General features: G+C 44.8%; 1 protein-coding gene across 1 annotated transcript; it reads left to right on the top strand.

The window, feature by feature from the left end:
* The first annotated feature begins 173 nt into the window (after positions 1 to 173).
* RpL30 (ribosomal protein L30) lies at positions 174 to 16372 on the top strand. Its single transcript, XM_084602293.1, has 5 exons — positions 174 to 222; positions 346 to 393; positions 962 to 1107; positions 14559 to 14689; positions 16303 to 16372. The coding sequence occupies exons 2-5, from the start codon at positions 373 to 375 to the stop codon at positions 16341 to 16343; spliced, it is 339 nt and encodes a 112-aa protein (XP_084458419.1). The 5' UTR covers positions 174 to 222; positions 346 to 372; the 3' UTR covers positions 16344 to 16372.
* The last annotated feature ends 329 nt before the right edge of the window (positions 16373 to 16701 follow it).

Below are 16701 nucleotides of genomic sequence, written 5' to 3'. Positions count from 1 at the left end.
CCATGACGACGCTATACGCTACCCTCCAACGCAGTTTGCTTAATTATGTCTCAATAAATGAATAAATAAACATTCAAAGTTAATTTATTATTTTACCTTGACGTAAAACTTTTGATTAAACACATATGCATTTACATTTTGATTGTATTCAACGCTCACCTTCGTCTACTTTGGTGTCGAGAGTTCCCTTATGGTTCTTTTTGCCTGCTTCGGCAACGTGGTGTAAGTGTCGGTGATTTGTGTGTGCCGTTTGTGTCGATAGTTTAATGTTTTTTACAGCTCCAAAGCTCCGAACTTTTTATTTAACTCCTGCGCAATATCTCATTAGCTGTATTTTTCTTACAGATTAGCGGACCCACCCGCGGCTTCACGATGGTCGCCCAAAAGAAACAGGTGAGCTAAACCTAACTCCATGCTGCTTGCCTTCGTAACGTCTTGCCTTTGGCGGCTGCCTCGGCATATTAACAAAATAATTTTTGAATGCCCTTTCGTCAATTTTATATCAGTGAATATGTAGTCGCTCGGGATAATCTGCAACTATAATTGCATGGCAAAATGTGCTACAGGTCGAGCTGCCGGTTAGCCGGCGCATTTCATTTTGACGAGTAATTTGTCATGTGCTCGAGGTTGGTCGCATAATTTCTATGCAGGCGTGCTTTGCGCGGTCTTTTCACACTATTTTGCAGCCTCTAGGTAAGGGATTGCTTATCTCGGATGATTCGAACATTACAGTGGCGCAGCTTTTTCGGCGTTGGTGTGATGAGAGCCTTAACTTGAGCCTCTGTTCATGCCGCGATGTATGTCGTCACGGAAAGCATTCTGGAAGCGACCAACTATTTTGTTTTGCGTTGTTGAGCAATTAGGTGTCGGAATTTTTAAAGTCTGAAAAGGGTAATTTCTCAGCGCGGTGGACGTGCACTGCATCAAGCAAATGACATGCCCGTTTATTTCCGTCTTGCAGAAAAAGGCTCTGGAGAGCATCAACTCGAGGCTGGCCTTGGTGATGAAGTCCGGCAAATACGTCTTGGGCCACAAACAGACCATCAAGACGTTGCGGCAGGGCAAGGCGAAGCTGATCATCATCGCCAACAACACGCCTCCGCTTAGGTAAACCAACCGTTTTTCGTTGCACTGGGGTTCAGAAATACATGTCATGTTACTGCTGTCTGACCTCATTGTGTAGTGGGATCGGAACATCTGCCGTCTCAGTGCAACACTTCCTCGCTTCCAAGTTTCTTCTAGTTAGAATGGAAACACATTTAAATGCATCCAGTGCTGTGCTCGATTTTCTTTGCTGTGTTTTTTGGTGACAGTGGTCTGCAAAAGGTGAAGTACAAAGACTGCAGCTTAACCGCATGTGAAACTACTATGGCCATCATTTAAGCAGGTATTTTGAGTCCTAGAAGGTCGCGAAGGTGACTGTTAATGTGCGAAAGGCACGTGCACCGGCCACACATGAACAGCTAGTGCTTGAAAGCAGCAGTTTATGGTAACTACACAAAATGCCATAGTATACTTAAGCTGCGTGAAACCGTGTATACCCTTTTTCACAAATAGCATGCAAGGCTGCATGTGCTTGTTGACATCTTGACGGTTGTTTGGTTCAATATATAGGGATTTGATATCCCAAAGCAACTCGGGCTATAAGGGACGCTGTTGTGGAGGGCTGCAGAAATTTCAACCATGTGAGGTTCTAGAATGTGCACTGTTATCATAGTACACGTGCGCCTCGGTGAGGATTTTTTTTTAAATGAGCATTAATGAACAATGTGCTTAACAATGCAAGCCATGCCGGAGGTAATCAGGTAATTTTTACTGAGCCCATCAGTTTACACCACTGGTGAACTACTTATTGGCTGCTGGTGGAACCTGAGTGGATAGCCGTGCCAGCAATATGTCACTCTACTGATGTCGCTCTTCTTGAGGTCCCAGTGAGGTGTGGGGCAGCAACACTGTAAGGGATCAGTTGAAGTGCAGGATGTTCCCAGTTGCAGTACTGTGCAGTGGAGAGGTGCTTTCACAGCAGAAGAGATTTCTTAGGTTCAGAGCTGATTCACGAAGTCGTAACACAATAAGTTGAGTGTGCCTCATAGTTTTAGCAGCGAGACTAATTTCAAACCTTGGGCAGTGTCCATGCTTCTATACAAGCATGGGTGCCACCATATTTGGTTATGGGACCATTCTGTCGTCGCCAGCCTTCTGGTTTTCTGTGGCTACTGGCGCTGTCACCTGGCAGGTACAGAGACAGTATACAAACATGTGAGCCTGCAGGTTGTTTGCATATTTTCAGTTGTGTGTTGTATACTACTCAAGAATGCAGCAGCAGCAGATACCTTTAAAATTACGCCCTCCAGCCAGTGGCATTGACTGGTTATCATGACATCATAGTCAAATATCGATATAACGAATCTCGCGGGACCGTAACAAATCATTCGTTGTTTTGAAATATCGTAATGAAAAACCTACGGTTATAAGCCAGTGGTCAAACCTAGGTATGAAAGTGGTGTACCTTGGCAAAAAGCACGGGTGCAGACAAGCGAAATCTCAAATGAAAATGTTGCACTAACTTCAAACTGATTTATTTGAGGAAGTCAATTATTTTCTTCTGGTGTATACAGTGCACACAATACATTACACCACTACAGCACATACACTTTCCACTTTGCACCACCTCATCGGATACGTGATTGCACCAAGCGATGGAAATGCAGACTTCCAATTTCGATATGGCCTCATCTTCAGTGCTCATTGAAGTTTGACAGTGTTGTCTCAGTCTTTCCAAATGATGACGACGGGTGATGAGGCAATGCTAGCTATCTGCAGAGGCCGGTTTGCTTTTTTTCTTTTTCCCTGCGTCGATCCCTTGCAATGAAAACTGATTTCCTATCTTGGCAAAATCGCTGGCTGCAATCAATGGATACCGTACAAATTTTGCAATGAGATAATCCCTTTCCCATACACGCGAATGACGCGAACGAACGACTGGCGAATGGCACACAAGGAATAAAATACAGGCAGCTAGGCCTTCTGGCTACTGCATATTAAACCAGTGTTGTGATGCGCTAGGAGTTGGCACTAGATGTGATCTTGATGATAGTTGCAGCCCACCGACCGTACACACAGAAATAGCGGTTTCTTTTTCACACGAGAGTTGCAAGTTACGATGCAGTTAAATTTAGCTGAATTGTAACACTGATGTTCCTAAATTATAGAAGAAATATAAATTATGTGCATTATTCTGAAATATATGCTATATTGAAATTCGTAATTCTGAAATATTTTTACATTGAAAATATAGGAAATCTGCTGGGGATTTTTAAAAGATAATGTGGTGTTCGTAGTAATAAGATTTGACTGTAGTTAGTCCCATTTAACGGACGCATAGGTATACCACTCACTAGTAAAACCAGCTAGAGATTACATGTGACATGAGAACCACTCTTAGAGATGCATTTGCTGCTGCACTCTTCGTCGTATCCAACTGCAGATCTGAACTGTTTTACTTGGTGTCATACATGACAGCATTTAAGGCGGGGGTCCCACTCCGGCAGCGCGAATGTGCCATTTTAGGCAATGTTTGCGTGAGCATTCTGCGCGTTGTTCTTTTTCGAACATCACAATGTAGGCATCATTCGAAAGCTTAATATACTCTCTGTCAAATGATGTGCGCAGCTTTAGTGTGTCAACGTTATCAACTGCATGAGAGGTGGTGTTGCAGATGACAAATTCGCTAGCGTCGTTGATATACCCTACTTCGGATTAGTTTGCTGAAGAAACTGCTGCACTTAGAACAGTTTCCTTTGGCCTACACATAGAATGGGTACTTATATTATGAAACGTGGAGCGTAATTAGTTTTAATTTAATCAGTATTTGATCGGCAGCCTTTTAAACATGGTAAAGTTTGGCTATTTTGGGCACGAATATCTGCGCTTTATCAACGTGCACAGCAGTAAAATTTTTACCACTTCGGGCGCACGTTATAATAGTTGAGTGTACGAAGTTTCATCGAAATTTATTCGCTAGTTCGTTTTTAATTACCTTTCCAATTTGAAGATTTCCGTAATACTGCCTCACATCGCATAGCTTGACCAGAAAAACCGCTCATTCTACAGCCTAGGAATCATGCATGGCGAAACTAGAATAGTAGTTATTGGTGATTACGGACGCAAATTGCGCTTTATACAATTAGCACGATTATACTGAGCCTTCAAATATAATCAATTTTTCCTACACGACATTCAATCATGAAGGCCGTCATACTCAGCAACGTGAGCCTTGTTTGAGTTGGCTTTTTTTTAATATTGTATTACTGTAAAATAAAGTTAAAATAAGAAGCACAAACCATGATGATAATTAGTATTTGCACCTGTATTCGGTCATTAAAGGTTTTTTACTGCTAGCGCCATCTAGGTAAAAGCAGCAAAAGTGTGAGTTCATTCAATTGCCAGGAGAGGCGCGCGTGACTACACTCCTTCAAAGTATTGAAGCTAGTCAAGAAACCTAGAAGTCAGCTTCTCTGCAGTGCAAAAACCCCTTCACCATGGCGGCCAAACCTGTTTTGGGGGCAGAAATCAGGTGCAGTGCAGGAGACGTCTATTGTGGCAATAAAGTGCCATTCATAACCCCTCCCCTGCCCCTACCTCCTCCAGGCTCTCAATAGTGAAGGAATTCTGCTCAACACGTTTGCGCATGGCATCAGGCTGGACATGGAAGTATTCTGCGCTGCACCAACTTCTGCCCTCAAAACAGGTTTGGCTGCCATGGTGAAGGGGTTTGCTCTGCTGACTTCTAGGTTTCTGCAGCCCACCTATACTACTTTTGTGCTGTGAAGTGTTTGCTTGTTGCTATTTGCATTGCTGTTTGTGAGGTGAGTGTCACACTTTTCAAAAATTCACTGCCTGTCGAAACAACTTCTTTCTGCAGCAGATCCGGTTTCAAACATTCCATAGAGGAAGAATTTCGACAACTCTCTCACCTGATGCAGAGGCTACAATTCATGATCTAGAGGAAAGCATCTACTCAAAGTGGAAACACAAACAGTTCATTAGGGAAGGACCGCGGAGTGAAAGTTTTTTTTAGGTGACAAGACATGACACGCACACTGCGTGCGTGCACATGTTTTGCGCGCATACACTGTGGTTTATGCACATGGTCACCGAAGAACATGCACATGGTCACCGCATCACCCTGTGCACCCCTGCATTGTGTGCGAACAGTGGACGCTCGCCTGCAGTGCCGCTAACCGTCACGCCCAATCGCTGAGGGGCTTTGCGCTATTTTGTGCTTTTCTGAATATGCTTCTGGCCCTGTACTTTTTCCCTCACGCATTTGTATTTCGCCAGGCGCTTCAGGCTCGGATAGCAAGTGACACGGCTAGCAAAAACCAAACAGAATGCGCATAATCTTCCGGTAAATTTACATGTATCGGGCTTGCTTTTCGGCTGGCAACAAAAGTGCAAATTTATCAAAATTAAGACATGCCTTGACAGATTGCAGGTTGCTTGGACGAGGTTCTTCATCCGTGCGCGCAGTTGGTCCAGTGGTATTTCTCGCAAAATCTAGACATTATGTGTTTGACAGCGAGTGCTACGGATATCGCCACGTTATGCTGCATGGTGTGCTGGCAAAATGCTCGCACGTGACATCGCGATACGCCAGCTGGCGTACCACGCGTATGATCCACCGTTTAGCTGCTGTGTGCGTCATGCGACTCTCAAATATTGGTCGAAAAAGGAATAGGACAGTAGACCAAAAGAAATAGCTTCGGCCAGCGGTATCGAGTGGTTGTCTCCTTCACATCTTCGTTGGTGCGTGCTCTGTTCCCTAGAGCTTTCAGTGGCACACGTGTGCTTAGGTGCAGCTGTCCTCTCGGAAAGCACCGTTTTGAATGTAGCTTTGCAGCCGCTACAAGAAATACAACTGCAAAAGGACGACGTCGCATACGGCGTACAGATGAAAAAAAGAAAAAGAAACGAAGGAATTCGACGCTGCTGAACCGAATGTCGAGCGTTAGCTGAAATGAGAATGTACACTGTTTTGGTTCAGTGCTTTTCATGCTTATAAACATTACAAATATGTGCTCATAGATAATCAAAAACTAGACGTCATCACCGATAATCATCGTAATGAAACGATAATGAAACGTAACAGCCGGTGTACGTCTGTCTAATTGTATTTGGTCACTTACGAAGTGTGTATGGACATCTTCGCAAAGGTGGGACAGTTGACCGCACTACGCTGCGCGGAAAGAGAGAAGTTTCAACTGCAGACAGCGTAACATAAACAAATTGACACCGAGAGGGCAGCTGGGCGCATTTCACTGTGACAAGAGAAAAGTGCTTGCCTACATGTAAACCGAATTACCGGATTCCTTCGGCGCACACGTAGTGGCATTAGTGGGGCCAAGTAGGGCTAATGCGCGTGCGCAGCCGGCACTCTCTACTTCTCTGTGCGTCTACGCTATGCTCAAAATAGTAAGCCTCGAAGCCGTGGATTCATGTTTCAAGGCCAGGGGTCTGTTTTATTATTATTATTATTATTATTATTATTATTATTATTATTATTATTATTATTATTATTATTATGCAATGCACCGTAAACGCTTTCGCTGACATTTAGTGCATGTGGTGGTGGGTTGACGGAATGAAGCGCGTGTCTGTATCGGGCGGTCGTGCAGAACAGAGTACTGATATCCATTGCGGCACACGCACATCGCCACTGTTTTTAGACTGCCGCAATGAAAAATATCGAACGTATTTATTAGCACAATGACAGCCTCCCTTTACGAGCGCACATGGTCATCCCCGATTAGTCATCGCGGTGAAATTCCAAGCTTCTTGGGTGTTTCTTGCACCTCATTTCGGTTTTGTACCGAAAAAAAAAAGTAAATAAACGTCGCGTTTGGTTTTGACATAGGACATCGTTTTCTTCACACCTTCGAACACGTCAGTTGGTTTTAGTGTTTTAGTAAAGTAAGTAGAGGAGGCTCAGAATTTTTGTCTCCGAATGGCTGAATGTCGATTGACACCACCGAAATGAAATATGCGACGATGTGTGAAGCGGAAATCACATGACAGTCTGATTCGGCGCGCAGTTTTGACGTCGAGGTCACCAGCGGCATTTTTCTTTTTTTACTGAAAGCATTTCCGATAACAAACATGCAAAGCAGTAAAAGAAAATAAAACCAAAGACTAATGCTAGTTGTAATCCTTACTGCTTAGCATCAAAGAGCCACGTGGTCTTACTCAAAAAGATTGAGAAATATAAGCGTAGTAGCACAGCTAGCAGCGCGAAAGCAATTCCAAGCAAACACGCAGAAGACGCGCAGCAAGATCTACCAAGGCAGCAGTTGTTGCTTCCCTCACGAGATAGGAGCCTGAGTCTTGCACGAAGGCACATTCAGGAACTGGGCTGAACCTGTTCAATCCGTTTCGAAATGATTTTTGATAACAATACCACGTCAATTCGATGTAGACAGCTATATGTCGAGACCTTGCGGTGAAACCCACAGTTGACCGCGTCAAGTTATCGCTATAGCTTCGTTCCCACGTGTAGCGAACATCACCCATTTTTGCTGTGCACAGATAACAAATGGCAATTGAAGAAAGTATAAAGGCATACCACTTCCCCAAAGTACATCCAAAATTGCGTCATGTTGGGGGTAGAAGTGGCGTGGGGTGAAGGGAACTACTGGAATACATAAGCCCAGACTCCAAACACACATGCGTCATGCACTGCCGCGCTAACGTCGTCGCACGCGTCAGCCAAAGCCGGTCTGCGCATGCGCGCAGCGCCTGCGTGCATCGCGAGCTCTGATGCTGTGATCTGTCCCTGCCAGATATCTGGCGCATGCTACACGCGTCGAAAACTAGCGAGGGGTTGGGACCGCGCGGCTGTCCCCTACTCCGTTCTTCTCGTCCTGAAAAGAATTCCGGGGCTGGTAAATTTCAAATTATGAAATCATTGTCAAGAAACACATGTGCTAGTTGCAAAGCGGCGCATATTTAGATAACTGCTCGTGATGTCTCACTTTTCTGGTCGTCTTATTGCTCAGAATATGTTGATTTATTTATTTTATTTACATTACCCCTCAGGGAGGCATTACATATATTTTGAATATATTTCAGAAATATCATGTTGCACTCACGCTCTCGAGTGCTGCTAGTATGGCAGTCCGCTTTCTCAACGCACCTTATAGCTAAAAATGTCGCAACAAGAGCGCAGACTGACTTGAAACTAGAGCTCGCGGTAGTTATTATAGCTGGAGTACCATTACCGATGTACGCTTACTACCAGCGCTGGTGCATTCGCCTTCAGCCCACCTGCTCATGTTGCTGTATATAGCACAAGGAGCTCAATCTAAAACATAATCTATTCGTTGTGTCGTCTTCTGACCTTGTGCTCCCGTCCATGTTCCGCGCTGTCACCTCAAGATGCATAAGCAATACGCCCAAGCTGCTATTCTAAATAAAAACAAAAATGGGGGAGGGGCGGTTAGCTTACCGTCAACACTATATAGCCTCGTGTGTTTCAATGGAAATGCCTCCCCCACCCCCACCCCCACCAGGGAAAAAAGAAAGCGGTCAGCGCATTATGAAAAAGAAAGTACGCACACCCACATATATCAGCGCGCGCGTTTTTTTTTTTTTTTTTTTTCTACTTTTATTACAACAGAAAAATTACCGACGATTACGTTACTTCCTAATGCGAACTTTGAGCGTATCTCATTGGCTGTTCCAGCTTTTCGATAGATTGAGCAAAGATTTCGAGCAAGACATGTATGTACAGTTACAGACAACTTTTTTATTTTATTTTTCACACGTATTTCTTCAAGAAACACTCCACTAACAGTTCTTGACTGTCATGAAGGAAGCTTTGTGGATCAGGAGTTCGCGTAAGGCAGCGTATGGACCTGTAGGAGCGTTGCGCAGCGAAGAGATAGCAGCGACTGACTGATGCCGCTGACGCCGCTAGCGAGTCAAGTCAACATGGCTCTGCGTTTCGGCTTAGGATGTATGCACCGCGATCCACTTACACCGGAAAACACCGTCGCCGCCACAAAGGAAAAAGGTAGGGGGAGGGGGGGGGACACGCAGCGGCGAATGGTGGCAGGAGCGTGCGCTGCCCTGGCTGCGGAGCTGGTTACGAGGGACAACGCAGACGGCGACACGAAACGCAGGAACGGGCGCCAAAGAGCTGGGCTCTAAAAAAAAAAAGCTGTTCAGCACGCCAAATGGCCACATCAGGGCAGCGCGAGGAAGTACATGTCCGGACAAATTCTAGGGGAAGTAAGTAACCGAAGGGCGTCTTGCATTATTCTTTTGTTGCACATGCAACGACAGAAACGAATCCTTTGACTCCAAAGAATGCCTCAGTGGCAGCCAGTTATGCATTTTACCGTGGTTAGCGCGAGTGATTGCCATTCTATGCTTGTTATGAAAGCAGGTGATGCTGGTAGTGAATAAATAAGTAAATAAATATATAGAAAGTACACTAGATTCGCAATGCAGCAAAGACGTACATCTAACCAATGAAGAGTACAGAGGAGATTCAAAGGGGAAGGGTCGAGAAGGAGCGGTCTAACGCGCTTGCGAAACTAACCCGCTTCTACTGGCGACGTTGCCTCATAACTGTCTGCTACCCTTCCTTCTCCAATTAATTTCCCCCAAAATTTAGCCTGAATGCATTGCGGCAGCTGCGTGGTGCTTACCCTTTTGATAGGTATTTCACACCTATTTCGCAATGCCGACTCTCCTCTCCAAGGTAAAATGAAATTGGCCATCGCCCTTTTCTCAGCTCATTAGGTTACCAACGTCAGTTTCTATGGTTAGAAAAGCCCGAACTGAAAAAGAAAAAGGAAAATGATTACTGTTGATTGAAACCGACTTTATTGCAATTTTATTATGTGCAATAACGTATGATAAAAGTAGTTCTGCACCAGAGAACTCGCAAGAATATCCTGCTATAAATGCTATAACTTCAAAAGTGATAACAGCTCAAAAGATGGGTATCAAAGGAAAGACAATACAGGTGTCGATTTCAGCCAGAGTTCATGACGAAACCACCAAAGATGTATACTTCGTCTCACAAAATGTTTTTAGTACTGCGAAAGGCCGGGGCGCCATGGACCAAGAGCACTTGGACACTTGCGCGCGAGCGAGGCAAACGCGTTTCCCTTTTTTTTTTTTTTTTTTGTACTTTGTAACTAATGTACAAAGCTCCTCCTGTAATTTCTTGTTATAGCTCCCCTCTGCACTTCTCCTCGCTTTCCTCTCCCCATCATTTTGCTTTCCCGCCGGCTGCAGCTTGGGCGCTTCAGATTTCAGATGGCAGTTGAAGCGGCCGGCAGCTCTCTTTTCCTTCCTTTTGTTTGAATAACCACTATCCACACCACCTATAATAGGCAATTGTGCTCCCACTGTCGCCCTTGCCGATTCGAGGGGTGCGTCGGAGCACAATTACCTATTACAGTGCGCATTTGAATGGGCCAGGGAGCCCCTGCCTTTAGCAGTGGTGCAAATCTCTTGTGAGTCAAAGTATAGTATACAAGGGCCACATAAATATCTTCCATCATATCGCACCTTTCCATTTTTGATATACACTTGAGCTATCGTGAACATATGTCGACGATGTATCATCAACTCGCTCAAGCTTCCACTCTATCCAGAACAGTGAACAACAAAACGAGGTGGTACTTTTCATTTACGTTACGCACATTCGGTCATGGCCGAACCGAGCGGCGGCGGTCCGCGTCGCCGCTCAAGTTCAGCCGTGGTAAGGCAAGCTAGCACGCCGCAGTACTGCTATCCGCGGTAGTCAAGCTAAGAACAGGTGAACGCTTCCCCCTGCGCACGGCGGGAGAAAAATGGGGCTTTGAAAACCCACCCTCCAACAAAAGAAAGCTTCTCTAAAGCAACGGTTGGGTCCCTCGGCCAACTGGGGGCAAAGCCGATAGGCACTTTCTCAGTCCTGAATCAGTGGCGTAGCCTGGTGGCAGAATTTGAACTAATTCCAAGATGGGCACCGTGGGACCCCCGCCTTAAGACCAGCACTGTAAACAGCTTTGCCATGGTTTAGGTAGCTTTTAACTTTAATGTTTTTACATGGCATTTGGTGGATTTCTTTGCAGTACTTTGCAGACAATTTATAGAGATACAAGGACAATAAACCTAAGGGAACTGACCTGGTGGCATGCCATTCTTTCCCACATTACATACATGGAAATCGGCCCTTCCCACGCAACGCTCAATACTTCTGCATTCTACTGGCCTGCCTCCTTGTTGACTTTGTAGTCTTGCAAAGCTATTGCTGCTACACTTTGTTACTAGGAGTCAGTGATAGAAATGCTATGCCAAACAGGTATTTACCCACTGTATACGGAGAAAGAGGTGTTGTGGGCAAGTGATGTAATTGAGTACCACATCACTTTTGGGCATCTTGGTTACTGCTGTGGGGTGATCGAAGTGCATGCATTATGCGCGTGTGCCTTGGCATCACTTCTGTTAACTCATACTGACCTGATAAGTGAGCATGAAGATACAGGCATGGCAAAACAAATTTCAGGGCCTACCGTATTTACTCTCATAATGCTCGCACCCCCAACATTGGGTGTTAAAAATTTGAATTTTTTTCCCTCGCAAATCATCGCACCACAAATATTACCACCGCGAGAGTCGTCTGCTAGTAGTGACAAGCGCCATCTTTGGAGCGCTACTGAACCTAGCTGGCCTTGTGTGCACGCGCTACCAGGCGGCGATAGTGTGCTCGGATGATCATCATCATCATAGGTTATGCTCATCTTTTTTTACCTTCATGATGCTCGTAGTCGTCGCCATTTTGCGAGGTGTCTCCACGTCTTGTTGCTATTGTTCCTTCATTCCGTCCATGTTCCTTGCTTTGTTCCACCATCTGCCATGTTCTTAGTGCCGCATCGCGGTGGGGCGTTACGCAGCTGCTTTTAAGCTGAAAGCTTTCGAGTACGCGCTACAGCATAGCAACCGCGCTGCCAGCTGGCACTACGGCGCCAATGAGTTCTGCGTAGTGTGCTACTGGAGACAGCGATTGCAGTGTCAATACGGATTCGGATCAAGTCTCTGATCAAGAGTGGAACTGTATGATCTGCTGTGAGCATTATACCACGGAACGCAGGCGGTAATGATGAGGCTGCGTGCGGTAAATAAAGTGCTTTAGCAATTCGTGCTTTTGGCGACCCTGTACTCTTATAACATGGGTAAGTTCCGCTTGAAAGTAATGCTTTGGTTATACAGTGATGCAACTTTATCGGAACAGTCTCGGAAAATTTTCCCAGACTGTTCCGATAAAGTTGCAGAACACTGTATATACAATAGCTGACCTAAGAATCCCGATTCACACCTGTTTAAATTTGCTTTTAGCGCTCCAAAACATTTGCTCGAAAATTTCCCCCGCATAATTATCGCACCCCCCAACATAGCATCAATTTTTCGCGAAAAAAAAGTGCTAGCATTATGCGAGTAAATACGGTATTTACATCCGAAAGATGCAGAGGATGATAGCTGTGAATGTGCCACTCTCAGTAGGTTTCAGTTGCATGCCTGTAGTACTCTTAGACCCTGCAGTGACGCGAGCCAATCCTTGCAGTGGAGAATGCCAGTAGTCAACAGCTTCGACAGACGTCATGTTTGCAAATGGCAGCACATCACTTGGTGGGCCTCTGTGGGGCATGTCTGGGAGTTTGGTTTAAGTATTCACTGTGCCCTAAAAATGCCAGGCCAGGCTGATTTGTTCACTAATTTGTTTGTAAAGCACTTCAGCATTGTTTGGAGATTCGAGGGACGTTCTTGTACCCTTGATTAGGCTAAAGAGCTGTAGCTTTCACACTGCTGCAAATTACTGCTTGGGATTTAGTTTCCATGCTGGTTGCTGCAGCTATGGCTGGCATTGTTTTTCTCTGCTTGCGTGCTACTGTTACATTCTGCTGCCACTGTGGTTTATTTGTGGCTGGTTTCTCCCACATTCCTGCAGTGCGGTTATTGTTTGGAAGTGCAGCAGTGTTGGCAGCTTTAGTGGTAGAGTCGAACGTCGTCGTAACAAAGTAGTACAGTGCGCCAAAATTTGCTTGTTATATTCAATATTTATGCAAAAATTCCTGCAAATAAGTCTGCTAATAAAACAGGACAATGTGCACTAATATGGACAACATAAAGGTACGAAAACGCACATGAAATCTCACCTTTCGTTCAATGTTTGAGAACAAGAATGAACACTCAAGTAGAGATGTTGCCTCCACGTGGAGGTATGTTCAAAAAAAGGGTGCAATCTTGGCTGCGCCACATGATGCGGTGACAAGGCTAACATGCTTCCAATCGTTCTTCGCGGTGCCTTTGGAGTGGATGTCTCCAATCGATACTTCAGTATTCTACTCGTGTTCAAAATTGTTGACACGCCAGGTACAGCAACAAAGTCCGCGGAAACGTGCACTTTTTGCACATGTTTTGATCATCCTGAACGACTTTCGTCACAAGCGAAACTTTCGCACTTCTGCATTGTCGTTTTGTATGACAGAGTCAACGGACTCTCATAGTGCAGCAGCACATGCGCACAGATTGTTCAAAGTGCCAGGGATGCACGGCATGTCAAAGCAATAATCACCTGCCGGTCGCATGCAACCACTGGTGCTAGTTTTTGTTGCTACTTCTGTATGGGATGGCACGCGAACACATCGTTCGTTAAAAAATAGTTTCTTTGAGTTTTTCTGGTTCCTTTACACATTTTTTGCTGTTTGAATGCAAAAAAAACTGCTTTGCTGTAACCAGTCAAACATCAAACTTTTAATTTCTTTTGTTATCCAGACAGAACTAATAAAAATAAAGCGTAGATTGGCCAAACTGAACTTACTTAGTTTTTTTCCTATAGTTAGCTTTATCTGTGTTCGTTATAGCGAGGTTTGGCTGTAGATTCATTCAAGGATCTGCACACGTCACCGGTTTTGTAGCTCCTGAAACACCGCAGTAATGGACGTTTATTAATCAACATGCCCACACAATGGAGCCATAGATTATTGCTCTTAGGTTGTGGCAAACATTGACAGTGTGAGCTTCAAATCTGCAAACAAAGTACTTTGAAGTTGCTGCTATAAGTATTTGTCATTCACTCACATTGCGCTCTTCCCTCTCCTTAACCATATCGCACCTACTATGTACAGGGGGGGTCAAAAGTTCCAAGGCCACAGGTTTTGCTTCTGCTCATCATATTCTGACACGTGAGATTCCATTAAAGCTATAAATGATCTCAGAGGTTAGAATAATGCTTTTCCTACCCTCTACTTGTATTTTGAGATTTGGGGCCGTCGTAGCTGCCTGACTATACTGCTCAAAAGCAGACCCTGTGGCCTGGGAACTTTTGACCCCCCCTGTACATAGTGAACATGGGCAGAGATTTGGCCTATGTCGAAAGAAAATTCTACATGTTGATAGTGTGCGAGACAGTTTGGCTAATGTGCAGGGTGCATAAGTTTATGTGCTTCCCCTCTGCACTTCTCTCTCCTTTCCACTTAGTTGATTTGTCTGATGTGTTGCAGGAAAAGCGAGATCGAGTACTATGCCATGCTGGCCAAAACTGGTGTCCACCACTACACGGGGAACAACATTGAGCTGGGCACAGCGTGCGGGAAGTACTACCGCGTCTGCTGTCTCAGCATCACTGATCCAGGTAGGCTCAGACACTTGACGGAAGGAGAAACAGATAGCTTTGTGTTGTGTCCACCTTTGTAGTTCATTCTCAGAATGAGTGTCCCTAGTGTTAATGCGCCATAGTTTGACTCCTATATTAATTTAACTTGCAGTACCCTTGGAATTCGATACATGGTAGAGGCCACTTACAACGTAACCACTTACAGTATGGAACCAGATATGGCGCGTTTTTTGCTGGCCACGTCTGCCTCGTATAGAACTCATATTGCTTATTATGCGGCCACCCAAAGTGGATGCCCGTTATAGTGTAATTGTAAAATCCGCTTGGCAACAGCACGTAACAGCTGTTTACTTTATGGCACAACATATCGCAGCATGTGTTTAGGACTCTATGCAAGCGCACGCTCCGCACACCCACGCATTGCTCCTTTCCATGCATTTCAGTCGCACTTTTCCTCTTCATAAAAGAGTAAGCGGAAATGCTCTTTTCTGTTGTGTCTACATTTAAGCTTGGACTTGCAGCAGCTGCTCCGCGTTTCTCGCATGGTGGCAAACCATGAAACGTTGAGGTACCACTGCAGTAGACATTTGGCTAGCTTCCTGTGCGCATGCAGACAAGTATTTGTGAAAGGCAGTATTTTCACGATTCTGTCAAAGCAAAGTGGTGGGGTACGATGTCATGGGCTGCCTCAACAATGCACGTAACACTAAATGAGGATTCTTCTGTCAACCTTTCCGTAAGGCTTGTTTTCCAACTAAAAGGTCTCAATCCGATATACCTTGCATTCTTTATGAGAATGAAAGGAGCTAAGCGATGTTTTTAGTACCACATGCAGCACACCTGCGTAACTTTGCGCGACTGCCTTTGCGGAACTGGACATCTGCTGATAACAAGCCGCATACCCAGCTCTGCGGCAACGGTCGCGGTAATTTTTGCGGTCACCCTGTGCATGGTATGCTAAAATTTGTCCAAGCGTGCAGCAGAGCTAGTGGGTTGCTTTTTGTTCACTGGTTAATAAGGCGTGTTTGAGGGCACGTATTTTGACCTGGAAAAAAAAAAGTTTTGGTTATAGTGCATTTTGGTTTGTCGCCCCCACGTTATATGTCACAAGTGGTCTACACTTTATTTGGGGTCGACTGTGGTAATGCAATGTCTTGCCAGTATGACATATTAACCATTGGGTTTCGATGCTATAAAGTTCCCGGAATTGGTCCATCCAGTAGTGGTAGGTGGTTGTCTTTTCTGCAGGACTGGGCCTCATTTGTGCATAGTCATGCACGCCAGATGCGGAACTGCTCACTGGAAAACCTTTGTCGTAGGTTGCTGCAGAGGTCGCTGTGTCAGGACTGGCACCATTTTTGAAGTTAGAATACCAACCACTGATACCTAATGTTGAATTGCAGCAACCACCTTCAAGTCACTTCTGTGTGTGAGGCATATTGCCAAATTAAGCTTCTTATATTTTTATTCTGTAGAGCTTGGCGAATTCTTCGCTCTGAATTTATGGAATTTTAATTTTCCACTGCAGTAAGGCTAGGGCCCCTAGCCTTACTTATAAAGACCAAGAATGAGTAGGAGGAGCAAGAAATGCTGGCATTAATTAGTATGCTTTTTGTTTCACTTCTTTACAGGTGACTCTGACATCATCAGGAGCATGCCTTCTGAGCAGTGAATTGTAATAAAAGTTAATTAAAAATATGCTCTCATGTTGTTTATTTTTCATGGGGTTTGGTGGTATGCCATATCATGCTGTTTCTTGTATTATCAGCAGCAGCCTGTCTATCCACTTCAAGGCAAAATCCTCTCCCAAATACACCACACCTTTCTGCCGCTCCGTGTTGTGCTTGCCTTCTCTTATAAACTAGTCTGTCACAGTTTCATTTATTTACAATGCCTGCAGCGCCCAAAGGCATTATTGCAGTGAGGGTTGCGTATTGTTTTGCATGAGGCCAATATATGGAAAGGAAGACAATCACCACTTATCTTGCCCTTGCATTACATTTGCTGCCTATGCCCATTTCTTGGTGGAA

Source organism: Amblyomma maculatum, chromosome 4 (genome assembly GCF_055883805.1).
Source record: "Amblyomma maculatum isolate TAMU_Amacu chromosome 4, ASM5588380v1, whole genome shotgun sequence".
Taxonomy (NCBI): Eukaryota; Metazoa; Arthropoda; class Arachnida; order Ixodida; family Ixodidae; genus Amblyomma; species Amblyomma maculatum.
The sequence above is the reverse complement of the archived record's forward strand: the minus strand, read 5'-3'. Positions and strand labels throughout refer to the sequence as shown.